Source organism: Ursus americanus, chromosome 26, assembly GCF_024610735.1.
Source record: "Ursus americanus isolate L20-20 chromosome 26, mUrsAme1.1.p, whole genome shotgun sequence".
Taxonomy (NCBI): domain Eukaryota; kingdom Metazoa; phylum Chordata; class Mammalia; order Carnivora; family Ursidae; genus Ursus; species Ursus americanus.
This window is the reverse complement of record NC_142152.1, coordinates 24,901,458-24,927,959: the sequence shown is the minus strand read 5'-3', so window position 1 is coordinate 24,927,959 and position 26,502 is coordinate 24,901,458. Positions and strand designations below refer to the sequence as shown.

The 26,502-nt window shown below is 36.5% G+C and overlaps 1 protein-coding gene across 4 annotated transcripts in view; it reads left to right on the top strand.

Moving 5' to 3' along the window:
* Positions 1–26,502, top strand: part of CEP128 (centrosomal protein 128) — a 375,253-nt gene that overhangs the window by 120,850 nt on the left and 227,901 nt on the right. For all 4 annotated transcript variants that reach the window (XM_045807714.2, XM_045807712.2, XM_087856159.1 and 1 more), the window contains 2 exons: positions 6,278–6,928; positions 11,751–11,915. In XM_045807714.2, coding sequence (XP_045663670.2) covers positions 6,278–6,928; positions 11,751–11,915 — 816 coding nt within the window. The remainder of the gene's footprint in view (positions 1–6,277; positions 6,929–11,750; positions 11,916–26,502) is intronic.

The following is a 26,502-nucleotide window of genomic DNA, read 5'->3' as shown; positions in this document are numbered from 1 at the left end:
AGGGTCCAAGTCATCAGACAGTATCCTAATCCATGGTGCAGAGTTTTCTAGATGGGGTTTTTTAGAATATTCAAAATTGTTAAACAATTATTTCCCAGAATGCTCCAGATATAATTATTTTTATCACTTAGCATTGCTAATGATAAGCAAAGAAGTAGTTTTAAAGTGATTGCCACAGTTAGGATAGTATCACAATTATCGCAGCAGGCATTGTAATTTCCACTTTAAAAGCCTTAAAAATGAATGCGGCATGTTGCAGTTAGAGCAGTGGTTAATCAAGGAAGAAAGGGTAACAGCTTTTTCATTGCACATGCAAGTGTCCGGTAAATCCATGATGTGGAAATACATTGTAAATAATTTTGGAAAAAAGCATTTATGTGTTTATATCTTACTGAATAATACCTCTAAGGAGTATTTAATTCTTAATAAAATCGCAAAGCCACCCTAAGGCATTAGGAATACAGCCTACTCTTTTTTTGTTGTGTTTTTCTTTTTTGTTTTTTGGTTTTTTGGACTAATTATTTTCAAAAAGTGACTGTAGGGTATATTTGTAAGTATATATTAAAATAAAAATAATACTAAATTCCAAATAAAACACTTTATGTTTTGCGGAGTAAACTGTTTAATAAGTAGCCTTGTTGAGCCATTTTCTATGCGCAAACGATGAAGTTTTTGTGTTTTTGAATACTTCTGTATCTACTTCCATTTCTTTTTCCAGCATAATTTATTTTCTGCTTTAAGATTTGCCACTTAAAAATGTAGTAGAAGGCTAACAGGTTGTATTCTCTTAAAAATTGCTCTGATTTCCTTTTTTTCCTGTTTTTTACATTTTTGGAAATTTGTTAGATTATTAGATACATATCCTGTTACAAAACTACTTTGTTAGCGAATGACATGGAATATCAAACAAATAGCGTATCCTTGCCAGAAAAAACCAGAAAGATCAGATTTTATACTTTCCTTGAAAGAAAATGGCACGGATGTTTACATCAGGACACCGTGATATGATGTTGTTTAGGGATATGTAGATAAACATATAATGGAAGACCTAGAATTCTGTAGATACAAATAATCTAATCATTAGTTGTGCTATTTTTGTCTTTATCTTTTTTAATTTTTATTTTTTTGTCTTTATCTTTTAAAATGCTATTTGAAGTTATTGGTTCTTATACCTGTTTTGAAAATGATAAAGGAAAAAAATTTTACCTTGGATTCTGATCACAATGTATGCTTTTCTGAATATTTCCAAATTTGTAGATATATATGTTAATATGGATAATAGAAATGCTTCTTAGGTTGTTTGTTTTTCTTGCTGAGTTGGCAGAATGCCTTGTATTGAGCTTTTTGCTTGATAATATTTGACTTCAAGAATCTTAAATTGCCATCTTTTCCTTTTTTGTATTGCCTTCATGCTGAGGAAAAAAGGAGTATATGTAATATATACTGTCTTTTAAAAGCTGAATTTTTTAATTTAAAGGTTGAAAAGTACGAAGGATCAGTGCTAAAATACATTTTAAATGTGTATATGGTTCTATCGATATGCAATTTTAGAAAGGCTAAAGTACTGATACATTAGAATAATCCAGCAATCCATCAACATGTTCCCTCATATGCAGAAAAATAACTGTTTTATTTCTTTTAAAAATTTTTGTCTACCTTTTAGTTAATTCAAACAAAACAAAACAAACAAACCCCAAAACCTGTGCGTACTTTGTGGTCAGGCTTTTGAGGAGTTGGCTTCTGTTCTTTTTATGGTTTTAGGCAGTATCATTCTTCTGGCTTCACACAGCCATTTTCAATCTTCCCTTCATAATCTTCTCTTACAGCTTTTCTTCTTTGGAAGCTGGGTTTGCTGGGTTAGAACATTCTCTTCTCATTGTTCCTGACTGCTACATATTTTTCCATTATGCCTCCATATTTCTCAAGGATTTTTGTACCTGGCTCCCCCTCAGCCTGTTTCATTACATGTAATTCTTGTCATCATCTTTGGTGATTACAAAATTCAAGTCCGCAACCTTAAACATCAGCATCCTTAAACTTCACTAATTTCCCATGTTACAGTGACCTTCAAATCACGCAGCAACTAATTTCTGTGGCTAAAATTTGTCCTCATCTGTAATTTCTCTATGTTCAAATCTTTAGTTCCAAAATTTCAGTCTCTGATCTTACACATTTCTTTTATTTCCTTTTCCTTTTTTAACCATTACCATATGATTTTGATCTTTCTACATTCCTCTGGTTGACCAGTCATTTCCTGGAATCCGTTTTTTCCTGTCGGACTGGACTTTGTGAAAAGCTACTCTGATGACATGCTCACCAGCATCTTCGATTTCTTTCTTCCACCTCATACATCTAACTGATCTTCAATCTGGAATCAACCCAGCTCTTATTTTTCCCATTTCTGCTCCTGAATAGTACCAGCAAAACTTACCTAGAAACATCGGTTGGCTTCTATAGTGGTCCTGATTATCCCCATCCATTCAAAAACTAATGTAGGACAGTTACCAAGCACATGACCCTGTTCTGAGCAATGAAGAATGAGTTATGAAGTCTGTTGGGGAAGCTTCTGGTAAACATGTACTCTCTCCTGAAGAAGATACATAAGAAAGATTTTTCTTCTTCTCCGGTTTTGTTGTATTTGGCTGTGATACTTGCAGTGGCCGAAGTTGGCTGTCTTGCTATGGTCCTGAGAATGAAGTCTCACACATAAGAAGGTATTGCCAAGGGGCGCCTGGGTGGCTCAGTCAGTTAAGCATCTGCCTTTAGCTCAGGTCATGATCCCAGGGTCCTGGGATTGAGTCCCTCATCGGACTCCTTGCTCAGTGAGGAGCCTTTTTCTCCCTCTGCCTGCCACTCTCCCTGTTGTGTTCTCCTTCTCTGGTAAATAAATAAATAATAAAATTAAAAAAAAAAAAAGAAGAAGGTATTGCCAAGAGACATGCAGAGAGGTGGACCTACAGCTTTGACACCATGTCTGGAACAGTTCTGCCTGGAATGATATTAGATTACCTTGTAGTTTAAGTCAACTTGCAATGGAGTTGTCTCTTACTCTCAGCAGAAGATATCCAAGCTGATATGAAACATCAGTTCTCGGAGTAAAGAGCTTTAAGTAAAAGAGCCTAAAATGTAGGGATTGACTGAGTGGAGAAATGAAGTGGGGACAGGAGGATCATACCTTTCTAAAGGGAAAGTTGGCAGGCTGTGCTGTAGTAGTTAGTTGAACCATCAGAAACCCTCCCATGGGTCAGTGATGCTGTGCCTCAGAGTTGGGTATTAAGTGACTGGTATGAAAACTTTAGGATGTTGGCCTGCACTGTGATCTTACTGCAGCCTTCAGAAAAGTTCTACAAGAGAAAGACAAGTATAGGTTGAAACCTGCCTAAAGCAGAGAAAAATAAATAATAAAAGCAGAGAGCAAGATTTTTGGAGGGTAGAGAGACTGAAAATCTGCAGTCTTATAATCCAAATATACGAATAATTTAGAGTTTTTCAGTGTTGGAATAGCCAAATGATCTATCCATGCTGAAGTTAGTCCAAGTAAGAGAGGGAAGTAGGAAACTTAGCTGAAAAAAAAAAAAAAATGAGGTGAAGAACAAGCCTGATTTCTCAGGCCCCTTTCAAGTGCTTCTGCTTAAGCATTCCTGGCCAGACAAAGGGGATCCAAATCTATTGTTTTGAGTTCCCTCAAGATAAAGCCTCTTCAACTGAGGGCCCCTGGGAATGTCCAGGATATTGAGGTGGCAGTTAAGACACTGTCATTTTCAGACTCAGAGACAATGTCTAGACAATCTTGGGCTGTGACTACTCGCCAAGCAATTAAACAAAAAGCAAATAGAACTTACTTAGTTTTTAGTATCTATATTGCCAAAGAAATTGCAAACTTGACTAACATAGTCTGTGACTGTCCACTCTAAGGCTGACACCTTTGTCATGAATTGATGTGATGCTTGGAATACTGAAATTGAGGGCAAAACCTGGAAAATTGTAAAGTAGCAGTGCCTGATTTTTGAAGGACTCTTCTTGAAGTGCTCCATCTCTGGTGTTCCTGTTGTGTAAGAAAAATAAATACCTTTACTGTTAAAACCAACGTTAGGAAGATAATACAGTATTTTGCGATCGAAGATGTTTTACCTGCTAGAGCTTCATATTGAAAATATCATCCTTATCTTCAGGGCTGCATGGAAGTCTCTTAACTCCTGGCCAGAGGCCTGTGTTATCTGTTCCAAACATTAATCACTGTCCTGAAGCCACCTCTCCTCGTTCTCAGGCTCCTCTCGCATTATTCTTATAGCCAAGACTCGATTCTCTCAGTTTCTGTCTTCTCTAGTATGGTAAGTAGGGTGATCACCCAGAGATGACTCACCCTAATTCCTGGAGCCTGTGAACGTGATGAGAGATCACTCTCATGCTTATGTTTTATGGTAGAGTTGACCTTTAGACAAGGAAATTATCTTGGTGGGCCTAATCTGATCACAGGAGTCCTTAAAAGCATAGAAATTTTTCTGGCTGTTGAGAGAAGAGGAGGTCGGAGGTTTCAAACACAGGAAAGATTATTGTGGTGTTACTGGCTTCAGATTCTGAGGGGTCCATGAGCCAAGGAGTGTGGGTGGCCTTAGAAACTCAGAGCAACCCCTGGCCCAAAGCTAGCAAGGAAATAGGGACCAGAGTGTTAAGTGCATGGAACTAAATCGTGTCAACAACATGGATGAACTTGGAAGTGGATTTTCCCCCAAAGCCTCCAAGTAAGAGCCCAGGCCAGCTGATACCTTGACTTTAGCCTTAGGAAACCCTGGGCACAGTACCTCTCCTGGACTTGGGATCTGTGGAAACAGGGAGATAATAAATGATATTGTTTTAAGCCATTACATTTGTGGGGATTTGTTACACTGCAATAGAAAAATAATACATCTATCCTTAGACTTACCTATATTGCTAGCCCTTTTTCCTGCCTTTCTAAGTAAACTCTTTCCTCTGTGGTCCTGAGTCTTTCCAGTTCAGGGGCATTGCTTTCTCAGTTATACCTGCTCTTCAAAGGTCTGATTACTGTCTTACAGGAATACCTCCCTGCGATTCTGGCTTCTCCTTTGACTTGAATCCTCTGCCCATTTTTTTTTTTATTCCTCTTTCCCACTAGTCTTCAACACAATCCTGTGATATAGGTGCTATTATCTTTATAAAGATAAATAAATTCCTTGAGGCCCTAGGATGACTTATGACTGGATTGAGAATCACATTCAGTTTTCTGTGGTCAGAGCTCAACTGCTTAACCACCTCCTTTTATTATTTCTCATGCTGGCTTCATGCTGTTTTTCCCTGCTAAAACTGAGAGGGTTTTCAGGAAACTGTTTCTTTGGAGTGATTGACTCATTGTAGTGTATCTTGAATTGTTTCATACTAAAGTATAAAATATAAAGTGTAAAAACTGCCTTGTAAGTATTTGCATTTTTACTCACTATTTCTAATTCTGAAATGAGAATCTTAATTTTCTTTTTTCGGGTTCAAGCCATGGCAGGCTACCGTAAGCGGAGATGGAGATTGTTCTTGGTGCCAGTGTTGTGATTCTAGCTTCCTTACCTGCTGGCTTTTTCATTGCACTGGGAGGTGATGAGGATGAGAAGGGTAGTTCTTGGCCTCCCTCAGTGTCAGCCTTCACCCTGCAGAGAGGCTGGCAGAGGGTGATGGACATCTGGTCCCTTGACTTTTCTCTTATGTCCCTTCCCCAGCTATCCTAATCTTAATCTTATTTCCTTTTTGGGGCTTCAAGAGTCCCAGTTACAAACTGGTGTATTTCCTGTCCCTACTGACTTTATTTATTAATAATGATTGATTGTACCACATAACCTTTCTTAGATTGTATCTGCATGCTTCCCTGTATTGTCTTCCTTATCTATTTTGAAGTTTCTCCTTTTTAAAAGTATGTAATTGAAATGCAAAGAACTGTTATTTTAAGTAACATTATATTATTTCAACCTCTGGTAAATTATAATAGGAATCTTTTTCTCCATTCTTTTGCTAAATTTTATCCTACATTTAAATAATTATTTATAATCAAGGATTGATATGTGTTGGTGATCAAAATCTGCAACGTATTATTTCAGTGTGTGCTACTTCAGGGTAATTGTATTTTTCTTTTTCTAGCCTGAAAACTATTTTTCATTAAAAAATGGAAAAAATACAAAATACTATTTTATGGATTTTTTCCTCCTTGTGTATTAAACTTTATTTTCTGACAGTCTCTCTGATGGATTTTACAGTGATTTTTTTTTTAACCTGATAGATTCTAAAAGAAAAGGATGAATTGAAAAGCCAGCTTTATACAGCATTACAACAAATAGAGAATCTTCGAAAGGAATTGAACGATGTCTTAACCAAGCGAGCCCTTCAAGAAGAGGAGCTTCACTGTAAGGAGCAGAAACTAAGTGACGTTAAGGCTCATCAAGTTGACCTTGAACTAGAAGTCAAGGATTCCCTGGACACTATCCAAAGGCTAGAAAGTGAATTGAAGCATCAGAGTAAGATTCAAAGCCAGATGAAAGTCGAGAAAGCTCACCTGGAAGAAGAAATCACAGAGCTAAAAAATAGCCAGGCCAGGGACAAAGCCCAACTTCTCGAGATGCAAGAGGCCGTCAAGAACTTGAGTGCCATCCGGGCAGATCTTGCTAATAAATTGGCCGAGGAACAGAGAGCCAGGAAAGAGGTGCTTAAGAACCTTGCTGACCTCAAGACACAGGCAAAATCCAGAGATGAAGAAACAGCTACGATCATTACACAGTTAAAGCTAGAACGAGACGTTCACCAGAGGGAGCTGGAAGATCTCACATCGTCATTGCAGAGTGTGAAAACGAAACATGAGCAGAACATCCAGGAGCTGATGAAGCACTTTAAGAAAGAAAAGAGTGAGGCTGAGAATCATATTAGGACACTGAAGGTACCTGCGCTGAATTATCCTGATGATACTGAAGGAATTTTTCTGGTGGCTTATGAAGTTAATAAGGCGTAAACTTCTAGAGATCATTCTGTATTCCTAAGCACTGAAGGGAAGATAAAACTAACAGTAAAGAGGCTTATTCATGCCTGTTCGGCCAGGTTGAAATGAGTTATAGCAGCCACCTGGGAGCACCTATTTCAGAGCACTGAAGCCCTTTAAAAAGAACGTTTAGCTATTTTGGGAGTTCAGGAAAGGCAGAGGTGGCAGTAAGTTGTGGATCTGAAACGTGCCCTCATTCAACATTTGTGACCTCCTAAAATGTAAAAGGCAAAGACTTGTCAAGGCCATAGAAGTTATAACCACAGTCCTTATTAGTATGGTAACTAAAGTGGATCAGCTTACGAGCTGTGTAAACCCAAGGCTTTGAGATTTACCCTTTCTTTTCCAAATCATAGTTGGCCTGGGTAAATGAGTAATTGAGATCTTGCATTTGGGGAAATGTTCTAGGGTCTACTGGTATTAGCATTATCCCCATGCAGGGGAATTATTTTATAACATGTTTGTCAGGAGTGTGATAAGTCTGTCCCTCCTTCCTGCTTTAGTTTTCTTCCATAGTACTTATCATCATATGATATAGATTCCATATTACTTGTTTTTTAGTCTCCCTTTATTAGAATGAAAACTCCATGAGGACTGGGATTTGAATCTGTTGTGTTTATAGCTGTATCTCCAGTGCCTAGAACAGTTCCTGGAACACTGTAGATATCCGTTGAATAGGTGAATAAATAGATAAGTCTTCAAAGTTTAATTATAATTTTTTTTCAAAATTCCTTGAAATACAACTACCATAAAAATGCTTATGATGAAAGATGAAATTATAATGAAATAGCTGACATTGGTAGAATGCTTTCAGCTATTTTTTGAATTCTCCCCAGTTCCATATAGCCTACTGGCAATAGTGGCTTTGGGGTTACTAATTGGGGGTGGGCAGAGCAGAATGGAGATTGGGGGAGTGGGTAGGAGGCCCTTACTATATTTCATTCAACCTAAGACACCATCAGTTATAAGGCTCATCATTATGTGCTACTAAGAAAAAAAAATACTTCCTTCTGAAAACATAACATACTGTCAACTTCAAGACAACATCCCAAGACAGAGATGGTAAAATGTGGGAAAATTTGTCTTCATATTGATGAAATATGGCATAATAGTCTGTCAGAGTTGATGAGGACATAAACAAAAGTAGAACCAGAGATATGGAGAAGAGCTAATCTTGAAAGTAAAATATATGTCATATGTTGATTGATTGTGACAATAACAGTAATACTAGCAGACATTTTTTTCCAGCACTAGTTCATGCCAGTCTTACTATCAGAACTTTACATGTGTTAACCATTTAATCCTCACATGATCCCTGCAGATTGTATGGTATTTTTTCTCTAATGAGGAAATTGAGGCGTGGAAAGTTAACTGTCCAAGGTCTTAGAGCTGGAAAGTAGTGGAGACAGGGTTTGAACCTAGGTAGTCAAGTGCCTGCTGTGTTTTTAACTGCACTTCTGTAGTTGAAAAGGTTTAGAATCAAGGATGACTAGGCACAGACATGGGTGACTAGGTGACTAATGAGGGCGTTTGTCAAGGGAGATAATGCAGACAGAAGAACGGATTTGGAGAGAAGAGTGGTAATTCCAGTTTTTGGGTTTTTTTTGGTTGTTTTTGGGGTTTTTTGTTTGTTTTTAGCGTGTCGAATTAGGTGGAAAGGAACAGAAGCTTAAGCATGAAAGTCTAGGCGGAGCAATTTTTAGTACATAATGGGTTAGACATTGAGGAGGAAAGTAAGATTAAATTTGAATATTTGGGATCCAGTGACCCATTGGTGGTAGTTGAAGTCATGGGATTTTAATGAGATCATGTAGGGAGAAAGAAGAGGCTGAAACTCTAGAACAGCGATGTTTAAGGGAAGTACTGAGAAAGAGGTTCTAGCAGATAAGAATAAAGGACCCATGAGAGACAGAAGGGAACAGGAAAAGAATGGTGTCTTGGAAACCTAGGCAAGTCAAGAGTGTCAAATGTGGCAGACAGGTTAAAAGAAGAACTAAAATCGTGTTCATTCCATTTGTCAGAGATGGCTAGGGAAGGTCCGTGAGGAAATGTGAGGGGTTGGATCAGAACAGAGTGGATAATATTCAACAGGAGACGGGGCGGTTTCCCCCATCCTTTTTTAGGAAGTGCTTTGTATTCATGTGTAGTGAAATGACAGAAAAGCTTTGAGAAATTACCTGTATGTAAAGAATATATAACTTAAAAGTACTAGATATTTTGAAATTTTTAGGCTTTTTTTTTTTTTTTTAATTTGGAAGACAGAAATAGGGGAGGGGTGTTTCAACCACTCTTTAATGTGGTACAAAAGCATCGTAAGGACTTAAAAGGAGAACCAGAGATTGTGAGTACTTTCACTGTAAACTGAATGAGTTGCCCATAAGGAACAATCCCTACCTCATGCTATTTCACTAACATAATCCTATACTTTTTACTTATTTATGTTAATTAAAAGGAGTTGATAATAATGGTCATCACAGATGACTTAGTATACTGAATTTTGTACAAGAGGACTTTGGACAAGTAGCTCTATAAATGTTCTATTTCTTTGTCTTTTGGCTTCACCTTTATTACTTTTTCTGGGTCTAATAAATGCTGATATGTTACCCATATTTTTTCTCTATACGAATTATATGTGCTCCCCATCTAGAACTACTCTTCTTATGCCTATATCTAAATTTAAATATAAAATATTTTAATTAAATATTCTACGTACTATTAATATTTGAAAGATATTGGGTTATCACCTCATTATGATTTCAACAGAAATCATTGGGAAGAGGTTTTTTTCTTTTTTTTCTTTTTTTTTAATCAAAAGACCAAGGATTTGAGTTCTGTACTTTTGCTACTTGCTGGCTATATGATCTTTGTCAAGTTACTTAACCTTTTTTCACCTCATCGATAAAATGGGACTAGTAATGTCTTTATCACAGGGTTTTTGCTAGTACAGCATCACTTTGTAAAGTTAGAGTGAAATGTAAATGTACTAAGAAAACCACAAGAAGTAAGTTCTTGGTCAAATTTAGGCATTGGCCTGCAGGTAAATGTTTTAAAATAGGCTCTCAGGAAGGGTAAAGGGGGAAACCCTGATTCGTAGCATTTGCCCAGTTCAGTATTGTATCTAGATCCCATTTGATTTCAGGCTATCAAAGAAGACAGCATCAGAGAGGGACAGTGTTGGGAAGAGAGGAGCACAGCTGGTTCTTAAGGCTCCCTGAGCCAACTCCAGTTCGCCCCTGGCCTTAGGGGCAATGAACCTTCTGTACCCAAGAGTTTCATTAGCCATAAAGAAAAGGCAAAGCATTCTATTGAAACTTAAAATCATAATTGAGCAATTTTCCTGAGGAGAGACTTTATTTTGTAATTTTGTTTTTGGGTTGTGAAAACAGGATTCCTCATTAAAAATCAATTCCTTTGTTAATTTAAAATGGCATCCAGTCTTAGGTGAATTTTGTGAGGTGAATATAATACAGATTTTTGTCTAAAGCTGACAAAACTTCCTCTCAGGAAATTGATTCCAGTGATTGAATTCCTACATACCTGATTACACACATATAATGCACTTGTAAAAAGAAAAGAAACATATATTTTAGAAATTAAAACATGCCTTTTAAACAGATCATAGGTAGTTGCTTACAAGCTGTTAGTAACTGGTAGGTGTGACCAGTTAACACTGCCAAGTTGTACCCAGCGGCTTTTTACAAATGATTAACGTACCTTCCTAAAGGCAGTGTGGCGGAGTAGTTGAAAGCCTGGACGTTAGAATTCCTGGGTTCAAATCCTAGCTCTGAAGTTACTCATTACATATCCTGGGGCAAGTTTTAGTGTCTCTGGGATTCAGCCTCAAAAAAGAAGGAAGTAGTAGTAGTACCTCTCTGGTTGGGTTGTTGTGAGGACACAATGAGGAAGAACTATACAAAGAGGTCTGAGAGCAGTGCCTGACATATAGTAAGTGTTTGCACCGTTGTTATTTTAAAAATTTTAAAATTCACATACCTGGCAAATCTTTACTGAATCCTGTACACAGAATAGATTATTCCTAATTTTTTCTTAAAGTTGATTCAGGTTATATTTTTTAAAAAAAGAAAAAAAAACCAGGTACTTTATTACACTGTTGGTACAGAAATAATAATCACTGGTAAACTCCTTTTTGAGTTCAGTTACTTGTAGTTTCTTGGATGCTACAATTCATAATCCTTTCAGCCTTACTGGGTGGGATCAGTGATTTTGTTGTACTGAAAGTACACAGTTTCATAAAACCCAGGAGAGAGGTTGAACAGGAATGTCGTAAAGCTCCTTTTATAGAGGAGGAAACTGATCAGTCAGTACTGGGTCATAGTATTTCCCTTTTGGGACACATCTCTCACAACCCCTTTCCTTCTCAGCAGAGTTGGGGTGCCCACTTTGGGTTGGCACAGTATTTGCTTCTGTCTTCGTTAAGCACTTCTCATTCGTTGTTGTAGAATCAGTAGCTGCATCTAGCAATTTACTGTTCATATTTGCTATCTCAGCACCTAGTACATCCTTTCACTGAGTAAGTGCTCAGTGAGCACTAAGGAGTGATTGAATAAATGCAAGGAGGATTTCCTTTCCTTTGTGTGTATGTTATGTACAGATGCTTAGAGCAAAATCTTGAAGTTTTTGCCCACTGATAAAATATGTAGCTTGTTTGGTGTACAATTTGGCTGTGGCCAGTGGACTTTTTCTTTTCTCCTCTTTTTCTCAGGCAGAAAGCATAGAAGATAAGAATACAGCTAAAGTCCATCGTTGTCAGCTAGAGAAGGTGAAATCACAGTGTGACAGGCTGACAGAGGAATTAACCCAGAATGAAAATGAGAACAGAAAACTGAAGCTCAAATATCAGGCTTTGAAGGACCAGCTAGAAGAAAAGGTAAAAATATGAATGAATTCAAATTTTAAAGACTTATTCAGATTTCTTCCAGTATTTCTTCTAGAATATATTTTATGCAATGTTTTTTAGAGAGAGAGTGCACACCCACAAATGGGGGTGGGGAGGGGCAGAGGAAGAGGAAGAGAGAGAAAGAGAATCTGAAGCAGCCTCCATGCTCATGATCATGGAGCCCGATGTGGGGCTTGATCTCGGGACTCTGAGACCATGACCTGAGCCGAAATCAAGAATTAGTTGCTTGATCAACTGAGCCACCCAGGTGCCCCTATTTTGTGTATTAATAAATACTAATTGTAGTCTTTCATAGGAAAGTTATATTGGTGCCACACAAAAAATGATAGTTTATTAGAACGCTGGATTTTTGTTCTTTCAACCAACTATTAACCTTCTACTACATATGATTTTTAAATTTCTTCTGGATCTTAAAATAGGAATTCAGAGGCAAGGTAGCAAAGAAAGGAATTCTGGTTAATTGAGGACCTGCCGTATGTGAGGTATTTATGCCAGCTGATTTATATATGTGTGCTCATTCAGTTCTCACAATTCTTTGGGTTAGGTTTATTGATCCCTTTTAACCTATGAGGAAACTGAGGCTCACAACAAATACTGTAATAGTTAAGTGCTCTCTATGTGCAAGGCACTTTTAATGCTTATAGTAATTTTATGAAATCGATACTATTATGCTCATTTTTGCAGTTGCAGAGACTGAAGCTTAAGAAGGTTGGTAAACTTGGAACATTCCTAGCAGGCTTACTGCTTTCCTTTCAGTAGATGTGTGAATTTATTTGGAGTATCCGCTATATATCAGGCATTGGGTAGAATACCAGGGACTTTGAGAGAGTCACTACTTTTGTGGCAAAAGTCAACTAGGAATAGAAGACAGAATATTTTTCTTCCGCTAACTTCCTTTTTGGAAGATTATAAAAGGAAGACTATAAAAAGGATTTATAGTTTAGTATGATAAAAGTCAAATGTAAAGATGATCATTGAAGTACTTAATGTTAGTAGGATAAGACAAGATAGACAGGGTCAAATGAGTCCTGTATTTGACAAGGTTACATGTATGAGGAAGGTGCCACCACTGGGTGGGGTATCATAAAATGCTTCACACACCTGTAGGATAAAACTTCCTTAACCGCTTTACTGATCTTTTCCTCTTTATGTTTTCTGAAAAATTCACTATATTTTATAGGTATATTTTTTTACCTTTCTAGTAATTGTCAAAATCAAGGAAATAAGATATAAGTTTGGTGTTTTTGATTAAACGTGCTAAATTACATTGCTAAATTTAGGCCTACAATCTTGACAACTGCTGCAATTTAGTTCTCATGTCATGCTTTGTTTTGAGTGTGTCCCGTATTCACACATATTTACTGTATCTGTTGCCAGGGTGTAGTTGCTGTGGAGATAATGCTAAATTTTCCAGCTTTTCCATGATTAAAATTCTAGCCAGAAGAGTGTATTAACGTGTTTTATACTTACGTATTTGCATTTAAAAAATAGTGGTGAAAATTTCTTATGTTGGGATGTCAGTTTACCTTGTTCTGCTTAAAATAAATGTTTCTTCACTGATTCTATTTGTGATGTTCTAGATATATACGTGCTATCACACGTTCGTATAAGTGGAGCGTTCACCTTATGACAGAGCTTCAGGAGTTAATGATTGTATTCCATGGCTATGTATTGAGCATCCAGTATGTGTCAGGCCTTGTGCTGGGTGCGGAGGATTGGGTATAGATAAGACACGGGTCTGCAACTGAACGTTCCTAGCCAGATCATGAAAAACAAAATCGCTTTCAGCTGTTAAAACTGTATATAGTCTTGACAATGTGTGCTAATGCAGAGAAAAGATGTCTCTGGAATCTAAACTGATAAATAATCTTAAAGATAGAATAATCTTAAACGCACAAACATAAGTATATGTAGCTTATATGCTTGCTTTTCTCTAAGATCTATTTTTTGTGTACGTGATTATTATGTACTTTGGATTCACTTAGCTGTTCATGTTGATCTGTGCCTTAGTATATGGTTACCTATGAATCAAAATTTTGTTGGGTCCCACCGTCTCTAGATAGGGCTCTTCTCTCTGAGAGGTGGCATAACATTAGTGGCTATGGGCAGAACGTTGAGTGTAAATCATTTTCTGGCTGTATTATGGTTTTAAGCCAATTGCTTAAAACTCAAAGCCTCAGTTTTATCATCTTAAAAAAGGTATGATGATACCTCTATTATAGAATTAAATGTGAAAAAATACATAAAGTGCCTGGCGGAGTAACCGATATCTAATAAGCTATCAATTAGTAAATGCCATTATTTTGTTATTGTTGTGTTTCCAAATAAATGCTGATTAGTGGTTCAGCCAAGCAATCAACCAATCAGCAAGTATTGATTGACTGCCTCTGGTCCGTCTAATAATGTTAGGTAGTGAAGGGCCAGGGAACTGGAAGTAAGAATTATTGCAGAACTATGCAAATTGGAAGTTTAGAACCAGACTGTGTTGAATCACATGAGACAGATGGCCCACAAAGGAGGATCCCTTGTGAAAAGAGCTGGCAGTTCTATTAGCAAGTGATATTGAAAGCATGTGTGTTAAGCAAACCAAACATGTGGGCAGTTTTATAATTATGTTTTCTATTTGAGGACAGGAGCCAAATCTTGATTGTTTTTGCATCTCCAAGGTCAGGCACAGAGCCAGATACACAGTAGGTAATTTGTAAGTAAATTCTGGAGAAAGAGGTGTGTGTGTGTGTATACATACATACATGCTCGCACATATGTGTAATATGTAGATAAAAAATATGGATAACCTATGGGTATATGTACATTCAGTGTGTGTGTGTGTGTGTGTGTGTGTGTGTGTGTATGTGGGAGGGCAGACTGCGGAAAATAAAAACAAGAAAACAAGACGAAAATGTATTTTCAGTGAAAAAAAAAAAGCCCCCATGACTTGTAGCCCAAAGATTACTATGTAAGCAATACAATGGACTTGATAAATGGGGTCTTATGGATTGAAGGGGTTTCAAATGTGATTCTGCTGTAATCAAAAGGGAAGCCTTTCTTGTTTACCTAATACAGCATTATTCTCGCATGCCCATCTTAGTGGCATAAGTGGCACTTCCCCTCTTTTTTAAATGTCTTGCTACTTTTTTGACAGCTTACTTTAGGTCTTTGTTTCTTGTCGTGTTATTACTTGGTAAGCTAAGAAATGTTAAAATTGCATTAAAATTCATATAAAGCCATGAGCATCAGCAGCCTGAATCAGCAGTAGAAGATTGCTGTTAGTATATATGTACAGAATAACTAACTTCAGCATATTTTCCTCATGTATTCAGTGGTGATATGCAGTAATAAAATGCATTTTTTCCAACATCTGATTTTCCTTTAACATCAAATGTTATTTTTCAATTTTACATGACAAAGAGCACAAGTATTGTGCAACCCACAGAATTTTTACATATGCATTTAAAACTTTATTAACTTTTTACTGGGAAAAACCTCTCATGCAATGTTAGATAGAACTTTGTAGTGTCATTGAAATTTATTATTCCTTTTGCTTAAAATTTTAAAGGAAAATATTTGATTTCTTCTTTTGTTCTAAAAGGATCTTATTAATATTAATTTTTTAATTCTTCTGGCATTTACCTGGAAACTCATAATGCTGTTTGTTTTATCAGAAATATATTTTTATTGGTTTCACTGGAATCTGAATCATCAAAAGAGTTAGCATATAATTAAGCCATTTTTGCTCAGCAAGTCAGCATCAAAGTTTACATAGTGAAGATTTTAAATGTCTTATCTATACAGACCTATATCTGATCCAACTTTAAAAAATTTTATTAAAGTAGGTGTGAGTTTACTAATGATACTGGCCATCTTTGTGGAGCTTTCCAAGTAATTTTGTAGTGTAAGTATTAAACATGGTTTTTAATTTTGAGCATGTTTACATGATATTTTAGACATAAATATGGTGTCTAAAATTAAGAGAATATTAGTTTGTAGATTATTCTGTTTATATTATGTCTATTCTCCTGAACCTTAGGTTTTGGAAGTATGGCTGTTTTATGAAAAAATGTATACAATATTTTGGGCAGGTATTTTTATAAGCAGTGAGAAAATGGCATAAAAAATGATAGTAATGTTCTGAGATTGTTTTCCTATGTCCAATGTAGACATAATAAAGACATTAATTTTCAGATATTAGAGAAAGTAATTTTATTGATTATATTCATTTTTATAAATTCTGAAATTATGTTTAGAAAAATATTTTCTTCTTTAAAAGGGAACATTAAAATTATAAAACCGATTTTCATTTGGATAATGCAGGGTACTTTATATAGAAGGTTTAAAAACTCACCTGTGATCTCACCACCTAACTCTCTTGCATTCGAGTTCTGGTGGAATTCTTTTCGGGGTTCTTTTCTACACACACAGATACACAGATCCCATTTGGGATCATTCACCATGCACAGCTTTGTGTTCTGAATTTACCTGTGTCCGTGAACGTTTTTCAAAATCAAATTTATTTGACACCCAATATTTTATCTGGTGAATATGGCATTCTCTTTATGAGTACATTACTGTGTCTTTTCTATTTTAAAATTATAGATCAAGTAATTTCTGTCCTATATGATCCAGTACTTTCCATATTTGGAGCTTTCATTTGTATTTGTTACTGATTTAATTCTAAGCAGAATTTTGCAGACAGGCTTCTTGCTACTAGATATCCAGACCTGGAGGAAACCAGAGGTATCCATGCTCCTCATTTTGCTTTTCGCCTTTAATCCACCCGTAATCACAACCATATGTAGAACTTCCCCCGTTATGAGAGATGCTGTCACAGGGTACACATACCTTGTGGTTATAGCTAGTCATGGCAGTGTTGGATGATTCTTCAGTAGTTTGTTTTTCTGCCCCACAAAAAAATCTATGTGCTGGTTTTTATTTTTAATAAGCAGTGTCTCAGTGTTTACAAGATTGCACTGGAATATTGTGCAAAGGTGGTGTTTCCCAAAACATTTGGCATCAGTGTAATTCTGAGATATAAAAGAACCTTAAACAATATTAACCCTCCACCACCTTCTTTTATAGATGAGGCAGGTCTGGCCCAAAGAGTTAATAGACTTGCCCAAGTGCTCCCAGCTGTCCATTTGGTAGAATGGATAGAGGAATCAGGTTTACCAATTCTATTTTTTTTTTCTGTTGTACCAGAATCTATAAGAACCAGTATATAGATTATATAGGTATCTAGGATTCTTAATTAACTAGCTCATATAATTAATTATTGCTAATTTATGTAGTATACTGAATTCTCTCAGGACTTTTTTTCTGTTATTCTTTCAGGAGATGAGAAACTGTGATGACACAATTAGGAGACACCTTAAGGCCTCAGATTTTGAAACATCCAAGGCTATAGCGGTTTATAGGAACCTAAGTGTTGAGTAGATCAGGATTCATACACATGTATTTTTGTTCCTTCCCATGAAATGCTTTATTCCAATTATTTGTGAAGTGATACCTAGCAACATATTTTAAAGCTACGATTGTATTGGATAAAAACACTTAGGGGAGATATTTTCCTTACACAAAATATGGATCTTTGAAAAATCGTAATTCTCATTTGCAAATGTAATTATGATGCCCATTTTTACAGATGGTGGAAACTGAGGTTGAGAGTATAATACAGTGACTTGCCCAACATTGCATAGCTTGTGGTGGAAACAGGATATGAGCACAAATTCCTTTTATTTTTTTCCCTTTATTGACTGCCAGTAAAATGACTCACATTTATATCTTTTCATTGAAATCATAGTGTTGAATTTAAATTTAGGGTTATTATATTCAACAGATTACCATATACTCTTTTATTTTTTAGCTTGACACCAATTTTGGAAAAGAAGTCATCAGATCAGTGATTTTGTTAGAAAAATCTAATTAAAACCTGATATTGCCACATAAAATATATCAGTGGCAGGAAAAAATGAATCAGTGTTGTTTAATTTTGTGTTTTGGTTCTAATCTGACCATCTGTTTAGGATTGGTACTTATCATCATGTGGAAAAATATATATGATTGTCAGCTGTCTATTCACTACTTTGCAAAATCACAGTTCCGTATTTTTTTTACTAAGAACTCCTTGTAGCAGACAGAATTCTCTGATTTTAATTTTTTTTTCCAGAACCGCAAGAAAGAAATAGAAGCAAGTGAGCTGTTGATTTATTTCATTTACTTTAGTGTTTAGTGTTTATACTTTAGGCCATTTTTAGGCAGGACTTATTCTTTCTTTGGTGCTTCATCTATTTTAAATATTGTGAGTAGAATAAAGAGAATAAAGCTGTAGCTACCATGTGTTAATTTGGAGGCAAATTTAAACCAGATACTCTATATAAACACTGACTAAGATGTTATGAGTAATTTCCTGTGAGATTGTGGTTATCTTAAAAAAAAAAAAGCAATGAAGATTATAAGATGGTCAAATTAAAGGTAAAATTATAAATTTTGTATTTGTTATTATAAAGTGCTTTTAATTGAATCACTTATAGTCATTAAGTCCAGAGTAGTCCTTGACTCTTACAGAGAGTTGGCTGAAACATCAGAGTACTTACCATGTATGAAACACTATGCCAGATTTTAAGAAACAGGTTTAGAATGCAATGGTGAAGTGACTATGCATTGATGGGGGGTGGGAGACAGTTATACGTAGAGCTGTGGCAGAGGACGGGGCTAGAAATAAAGGCTGTATAGAAGTACATGTGGTCTTTACTTTCCAAAATGGAACATAAGTGTGGAGAAGCCATTTTCAAACTCTGTTCCTTGGCAGTGACTTTTCTACCAACTATTTAGAATCAAAGAAGTTGATTTTAAATGAATATAATGAATGAGGTCAAAGTTTACATCTTTTCCATCTCTGATTTGGACTTGATTTGAGAAGCATGGCATTTAATCCTTAATTCATCAAGTGGTTGAAAACTACAAGGGCTTGAAAGGAAAGTAGTTTTCTTGAATACTTTCCTTTAAAATCCTGTACTGTTAGTTTGATTTCATTTAATTTTGAGATTGTGAGTGATACCCATAGTGTAGGTGTTAGGCTGAATAATGGTACACGCAGTTGGTTGTGGTGTGGAAAGCCAAGGGAAATAGGTTGCATGAAGTGTTCTATATTATATCTGTTTCAGTGCTTTGTCAGGAGTTAGGTAGTCCTAGCTTGCTTGCTTTGGTAGACCCTAAAAGGGAGCATAAAATGAATGTCCAGGTCTGTTTTAAGTGAGGTTTTGTTCTTCTTCTTCTTTTTTTAAATCACAATTTAAAGTGACTCTCTCCATTTTGTCATTTAATGTCAAATGAGCAATATTCTGTAAATTTTAGGAAAATAACCAGAAGGTACTCATTGTTTACATAAGTTATATTATTTGGAAATTTGTTCTTAAACATGTTTTCCCATATTCTTTCATAAGAACAAACACATGCTTAAGTATCTTTTAAGAAAAAAAAAAGAGAAGAAATGCTGATGGTTTTTAAAGACACTGTAAGCTTATAAACATTTCTCTGGTGATGAATGATACATTTTTTTCTTTTGAAAATTAAACAATGTTCGTTCCAAATGCATAATTTAAAACTCTAGTTGTTTGTTTCCTTGTCCATATTTTGTTTCAGAAATAGAAATGCATCAAAAGTGGCTGATTTTAAATAACAACGTTATTTCTGTTTCCTAGCATTCGACTTAAGAGAAATACATAATAATTGCAAAATGGTCCTAAAACTTAATGAATGCATAAAATACCCTTTAGCGGTATTTTTGTTTCCAACTTTGAATATTAATTTCTAGGAATGTATCCAATACATATCCTGACACCTTTCTGATTATGCTGCCAATGATCTTTGTATTGCTCAATATTCTCCTAGAAAAAGATAGTAAAATGCCTGAGGCAAGAATAATTTCCTTAAGTGGGGTTAGAAGTTTAAATCTGAATTTGCATTTTTTTGGTTTTTGTTTTATGGATAACTTTCCTGCGCCTGCCTAAAACTAGGTTATGGATTGGAAAATCTTTCATACCCCAATTTTAATGTGTATCAAATCATATATCCAGTGTTCTAATTATGCCTTACTTTTTTTCTATTAGCTCTACTGTTTTACTGATGCTCTTACTTCTTATTCTTAGCATACTATTAATTGTAACTTCTTCCTCTTCTTTGAAGGAAATAGTGTAAAGCATCTACTTACAGAGGAGAAAAAAGAGTATCTAACCCACAAAATACTAGCCCTTTTATTTTAGGAAATCTTCTAGTAGGAATTACAGTGTTCTTTTGCTTATTAAATACATATAAAGAACCATGTCATTCACTCACACATGGATCCATACTTAATTCATTAGCAGATCTTACTGGTTCTATCCTTAAAACTTACTCTGCATCTGATTGCTTCTTACTACTGGCAGTGCCCTAGCTCTTGTGACATCAACTGGCCTTGCCGTTTACAATAACCTGTTAACTGACAAGATGATTGCCCTCAATGAGTTTACTGATTAATTTATTGCAAAAGCAAACTTACAGAAACACAAGAAGTCATTTGAGTTCAGAGATTCTGTTTTTTTCATTGTCATATAGTCGGGGTCTATTCTGCTTGGCCCATAGAGCATATACAAAAAATGCTCACAGAACGAATGGAACAAAAAAGGGTATATATGTTTCAGAAAGACTTATTGATTGACTGCTATGTGAGACACTCTGCTAGATACTGGGATGTTTAAATAAAGAATAAGATCTCTACCCAATAGGAATTCAGTCTGGTAAGGAGACAGACATAAAAGACACACAAAGTAGTAGGAACCCTAGGGGAAGCTCCTATAAAGTGCCTTGGGGGCAAGAGAAGGGGCAGATGTTCCTATTATTCTTAAGAGCTCAAGTTATCTGTTGTTATAATATCTGCGTGGATGAGGAAGGAAATGCATGTTACTGCACTTTTATAATGGGTAAAAAATTCAGTTTATGACCTTCCGTTGTCCTCTTTATTCCTGAGTAGTGTTGGGTTCACTGAGGGCAAAAGATATACATAGGTTGGATACATGGAGACTTTTTCAAACTGATCTGAACTGTTGATTTTGGATGCTGCTTTGTTTTTTTTTTTGTTTGTTTGTTTTATTTTTAAATACCAGTCTGAACATTTAATATATAGCCATACTTTGAATTTAAAAAATGCAGCATCATATAAAATCTTGTATTTTAAAGAAATGAGTTTGCAATAAGTAGTTACGGTGTGACCAAGACTTAATGTTTTATTTGTTTATTTATTTGCTTCCTGTTTTGTAAGACAGTTTGAACTGCAGAGTGGTAATTTTCTAGATTAAACTCTTCTCAGATACCCTGTAATATCCACAGTAGATCCTTCTCTTTTAGTTGTTCTGCAGTTTCTGCCTTGGTTGGCATTTCACTGTAACTTAACTTCCTTGTAGCTGAGTCAACTCTGTTGGCATAAGTAATGTGAGCTTTCTTTAGAGAGTTAGATAAATGGCTTCCAGACAGATCCAATTTTTGTTCAGGGTAGTTTCATAATTTGCCTTGTAATGCTAGTGTCCTGGATTTAAGGCTTAGGCATAGCAGTCATCTTGAGTTACAGAAATATTCTTTCTCAAAACTTTTTAGGTGATATGTGCTGGCCTATAGTTTCAACATGCCATGCTTCCAATAACTTTGAATTACGCTATGTTTGTTTTAACCCCAGCCTTTAATATCTCTTTCTGCCTCTCATCCTATCTTTCCCGTACCCACTGCTGATGTATTAAAGATGGCCTGGGGGCTGAAATATTGTCTTATTTGCTTATTCAAGTGAATTTTCAATAAAGGAACAACAGTAGCTTTGTAATTAATGATTTATTTAAGCATACTGTGTATATTTGCTAAAATCTTTCTTTTAAGGTATGTGAAGAACTGTTTTCATGTCCCATAATAACCATATCAGAAATAAAGTGGCTCTTCTGGAACTCTTAAGACATTGAAGGAATCTCATAAACTTTTGCCAAGGAGATAACGTTTTAGACATGCTCTAGTTTTATTGAAGTTCTATTTCCGTTAAGATTGTGTCTTCTTATAATCTTTACAGCCTTTGGTAAAGTGAATGTTCTGAGTTGTAAAGAGCGTGCTGTAACATAAATATATAATTAGAGGAACATTTCTCATACTTTGAATTACAGGTCCATTGATGAAGCCAGTCAACATTGTATGTGTGCACATATGTGTGCTTGATGAGATTGTAAGCAGTATTTTTTTTTCTATTTACTTTAGACACAAATGTGAACAGTGTAAGCATTTCCTGTCCTGAAATGGAAGCTTCATAAAATCTTTGCTCTCTTAACAGTGGAACTGTACCTTGCTTACTGTGTGATTAGTATACATTTTGACTAAAAAATGCCAAGATTAGATTTTATGTGTACATAGGGTACATCTCCAGTTTAGATGGATAGCCCCTAAAAGTTTAGCCATGTTATGCATGCTTGATGTTTTTTTTTCCTCTCTCTCTTTTTTTTTTTTTTTGGTTTGTTCTGAATTTCCCAATATGTCACATATTTCCTTTGTAACTATGTTCATTCAGAAGTATTTTTTTGTTATTCTTTTTACTTTTTTTTTTTTTTTTTTTTAGTTTATTTATTTGACAGAGATAGAGACAGCCAGCGAGAGAGGGAACACAAGCAGGGGGAGTGGGAGAGGAAGAAGCAGGCTCATAGCGGAGGAGCCTGATGTGGGGCTCGATCCCATAATGCCGGGATCACGCCCTGAGCCGAAGGCAGACGCTTAACCACTGTGCCATCCAGACGCCCCTGTTCTTTCTATTTTAAGGCTGTATTAGTCCCCACATAACCTGCTGATAACTTTCCTGAGTTTTTCACATTGGCTTTCTAAATTCCAATTTTAAGAACCCAACTTATCTGGCATTTTAATAGAGAGCACTTAGTCTGGAGCCAGGGGACTAAAGTTAAGGGTTATGGCCTCTTTAACTTTAGTCGAGTTATTTAGTCTGTCTGAACTTTGATTTCCTCATTTGTGTAATTTACGGTTGAGTTTGTTCTCTAAGGTTCTTTCTCAAACTCAGTCATGGTCTAGGATATCTCTCTTTTTGGATCATGTAGACTGCTATAGTCAGCTTCATCTGTATCTATCTCTTTAACCCCATCCTCTCCTGCACAGAGAAGCTCCTTTTATGTTCCCAAGACCCAGACATTTGTGTCCATTCATGCTGAAACATTGAAGTTGGACTTCATTCAATGGACTTCAAGTCCATTGAATATGGACTTCCATATTTCCAGAAGTCCAACACCCTAACCATTGTGCTACAAACCACTTTTCCACATTTCTAAATAGTCTCTAAAGTGCCTTGAGTTACCTCTAGTTCTATAGAAATATGATGGCTTTTGATTAATCTTGTTGTAGAATTACTTCTTCTGAATTCACTAGAGAACCAGGGAATAGTCATCATAGTGCCTAAATATTTTCATCTCCCCTTATTAATCCATATACCCTCAAATCAGACAGGATGATTGGATTAATGTCAGCCAGTTTCCCACTTCTCCCTCAGAATTAGCTGTGCTTGTTCCATGTATAGAGCTGTTTCTGAAACATGGTAGTTGGACCTATTGATCGCAGAGGTCCATGTGAGTTCATAGTTCTGTGAGCTTTACTTCAAAGGGAGGTTGGTTAGACATGGCTTGTGGCCTATCTCATAGAATATAGCAGAGTGAATAATGAAGTTTTCAGTCTTTGCTAAAGAGATTGAATTTATAGAGCCTTTTCTGACAGTATCAACATTTTTAGGAATATCAAAATACAGAATTAGTTTTGTATTCTTAATTTTTTTAAAAGATTTTATTTATTTATTTAACAGAGAGAGAGAGACAGCCAGCGAGAGAGGGAACATAAGCAGGGGGAGTGGGAGAGGAAGAAGCAGGCTCCCAGCAGAGGAGCCTGATGTGAGGCTCGATTCCAGGACTCCGGGATCAAGCCCTGAGCCGAAGGCAGATGCTTAACGACTGAGCCACCCAGGCGCCCCTAGTTTTGTATTCTTAAAAAGTGATAGTGGATAGAAGAAAGCTGGCTCTGAGGGAAATGAGAAAAGAAAGAACAGTTAGAACATCATTGTGAATTATCTGGGTTTAGAATATCAACAGTTGTCCTCTAAATACTTCAGTAATCCCAACTGAGTATTTTCTTTAATAATATCACACCAGTGAGAATACAGCTGCAGTCTGGAGCTCTATGTATGCATAGAAGAAACCTCCAAGCACACCTCAATAGCTTCTGGGTGTATATAGGTCTGCATGGTCATTGATGAAATGATCTCTCCAGTGTTTGAGTCTTTGAAAAATTTTAAATCACTATTCAACAAAGTTGGGGAGTTTAAAGATGACTATAAGCATGTTTTGCAGTCTCCTGAAATTAGCAGTTTATTGAGGGAGGCTGGTGCAAAAACAATTATATTACAGCTTGATAAATTTTTTTTTTAAACTGTGATGTACATAATATGCTCTGGGAACATTCTGCTTTGGGAAATCAGTGAAGAAAGGAGACTAAGTCTTGAAGGATAAAATTTGAAGGACAGGAAGTATAGGTGGTACTTACGTAGCCAACAGTACAGGAGTGAGTATCCTCACCTAGGGACTTGACAGGAGGGTTGCTTTCTAGTAAGTAAGCTTTAAAATCATCAAATGTTGTTCAGAGCCACGATGTTAATTTTTCAGAAAGGCTCCTAGATGAGAGCAAGACTTTCAAGATATCAATATCTCTAAAGAGATGCCTTATCAATCGGGAGGGAGTGTTTGGGCAGAAACTGAATGTGAACAAAGAAGAAAGATAGGGAGATGTACTTCAGTTTCCATCCAAACACTGCCCAGGAGAATGGAACACTTATTGTGGTTTGTAAATCCCTGATGTGTCGATGGACACGCCAGGCTGCCATTAGCGTGATGCCGTTCATAAATTGTTTCATAAAACAAACTCCCCTCGCTCCAGTTTCCTATTCATTAAGCAACATTCTGATTATAATTTGCCTTCCCATCCAGATTGGCCTGCAGGGAGAAAATGTACTGGTTATGCTGACACGAACATTCTGATCCATATGGCAGTTATGGCTCTCATTGTAAACTGATGTAGTTAATTGAGTGGCATTCTAATTTGTCCATTAGTCTCTTGTGGGCTTAAAGATGACTCCACTCAGGGTACCAAAAGGAAAAGAAGATCCAGTTCCTAAGGTTACAAAGCTGAGGTACAGACCGGGAGGATGTAGTCATCAGGATAAATGCTGTGTCTTAGCTACCAGCCCCATTTTCAAATCGTGCAGCTTCAGGCAGTGTTGTACACATTAGATGTGGTTGGAGAGACATATGAAGGCATATTTGAGAAGCTGCAAGTAGTTGACATATGAGAGAGTGGGAAGGAGGGAGGTGTGAAGCTGGAGGGAAGGGTAGAAGACAGTTTGTGAAAGGACTGTCTTTTGGGCAGAGGGTGTTTCATTCATTTTTTTTAAAAGTAATTTGAGTTGAAAGGAAATATGATTCTGCTAAAATGTTGTCTTTCCTTTCATGATTAGCTTTCCTTGAGCGGATGGATCTCTTTGTTATTTTAATTTCAAGCTGGGGTTTTTGACCATATAATCTTCCTGCTTGTGTTACTAGGGTAGGTAAAGAATGATCAGGTTACTGTGTAATGAGTGAAAGCAAAGGTAGCCAGCCACCATGACTTTTGGGGCCATTGTTTATACTTAAAATTCTAGTGGTTCTGTTACTTTCTTTCAGGTCTTTGCTACACCACTAGAATTTCTCTAGTAATAAAATTGTGCAATCATGATTGAGACTTACTTTGCCTAGAGGGGGGCTCCCAAGTCTTTGTAGTCTCTTAAAGGATTCTTAGAAACCTCTTTTCTGGGGCGCCTCGGTGGCTCAGTCATTAAGGGTCTGCCTTCAGCTCAGGGCGTGATCCCAGGGTCCTGGGATCAAGCCCCGCATCAGGCTCTCTGCTCCGCTGGGACCCTGCTTCTTCCTCTCCCACTCCCCCTGCTTGTGTTCCCTCTCTCTCTGTCTCTCTCTCTGTCGAATAAATAAATAAAATCTTAAAAAAAAAAAAAGAAACCTCTTTTCATTAAATATATTTGCTTACTTGAGAAGTACCTCCATCTTGCTTTTATCAAATTTACATGACTCAAAGCGTTTATGCAGTATGACTGCATTTGAAAACTTAGACATTTTAAAAACTGTGTTTTGGGGCACCTGGGTGGCGCAGTCGTTAGGCGTCTGCCTTCGGCTCAGGGCGTGATCCTGGTGCTCTGGGATCGAGCCCCACATCAGGCTCCTCCACTAGGAGCCTGCTTCTTCCTCTCCCACTCCCCCTGCTTGTGTTCCCTCTCTCACTGGCTGTCTCTCTCTGTCAAATAAATAAAATCCTTAAAAAAACAAACTGTTTTGATGAGATAAAGTAGTAATAGGTATTTTTTTCTGAAATGAAGAAACTAACATCTTATTTTATATTTTACTTTTTCTAGTGTTTCACTAATATTTATTGAAAGCTCAAAGTCTGCTCATGGCATCAGCTT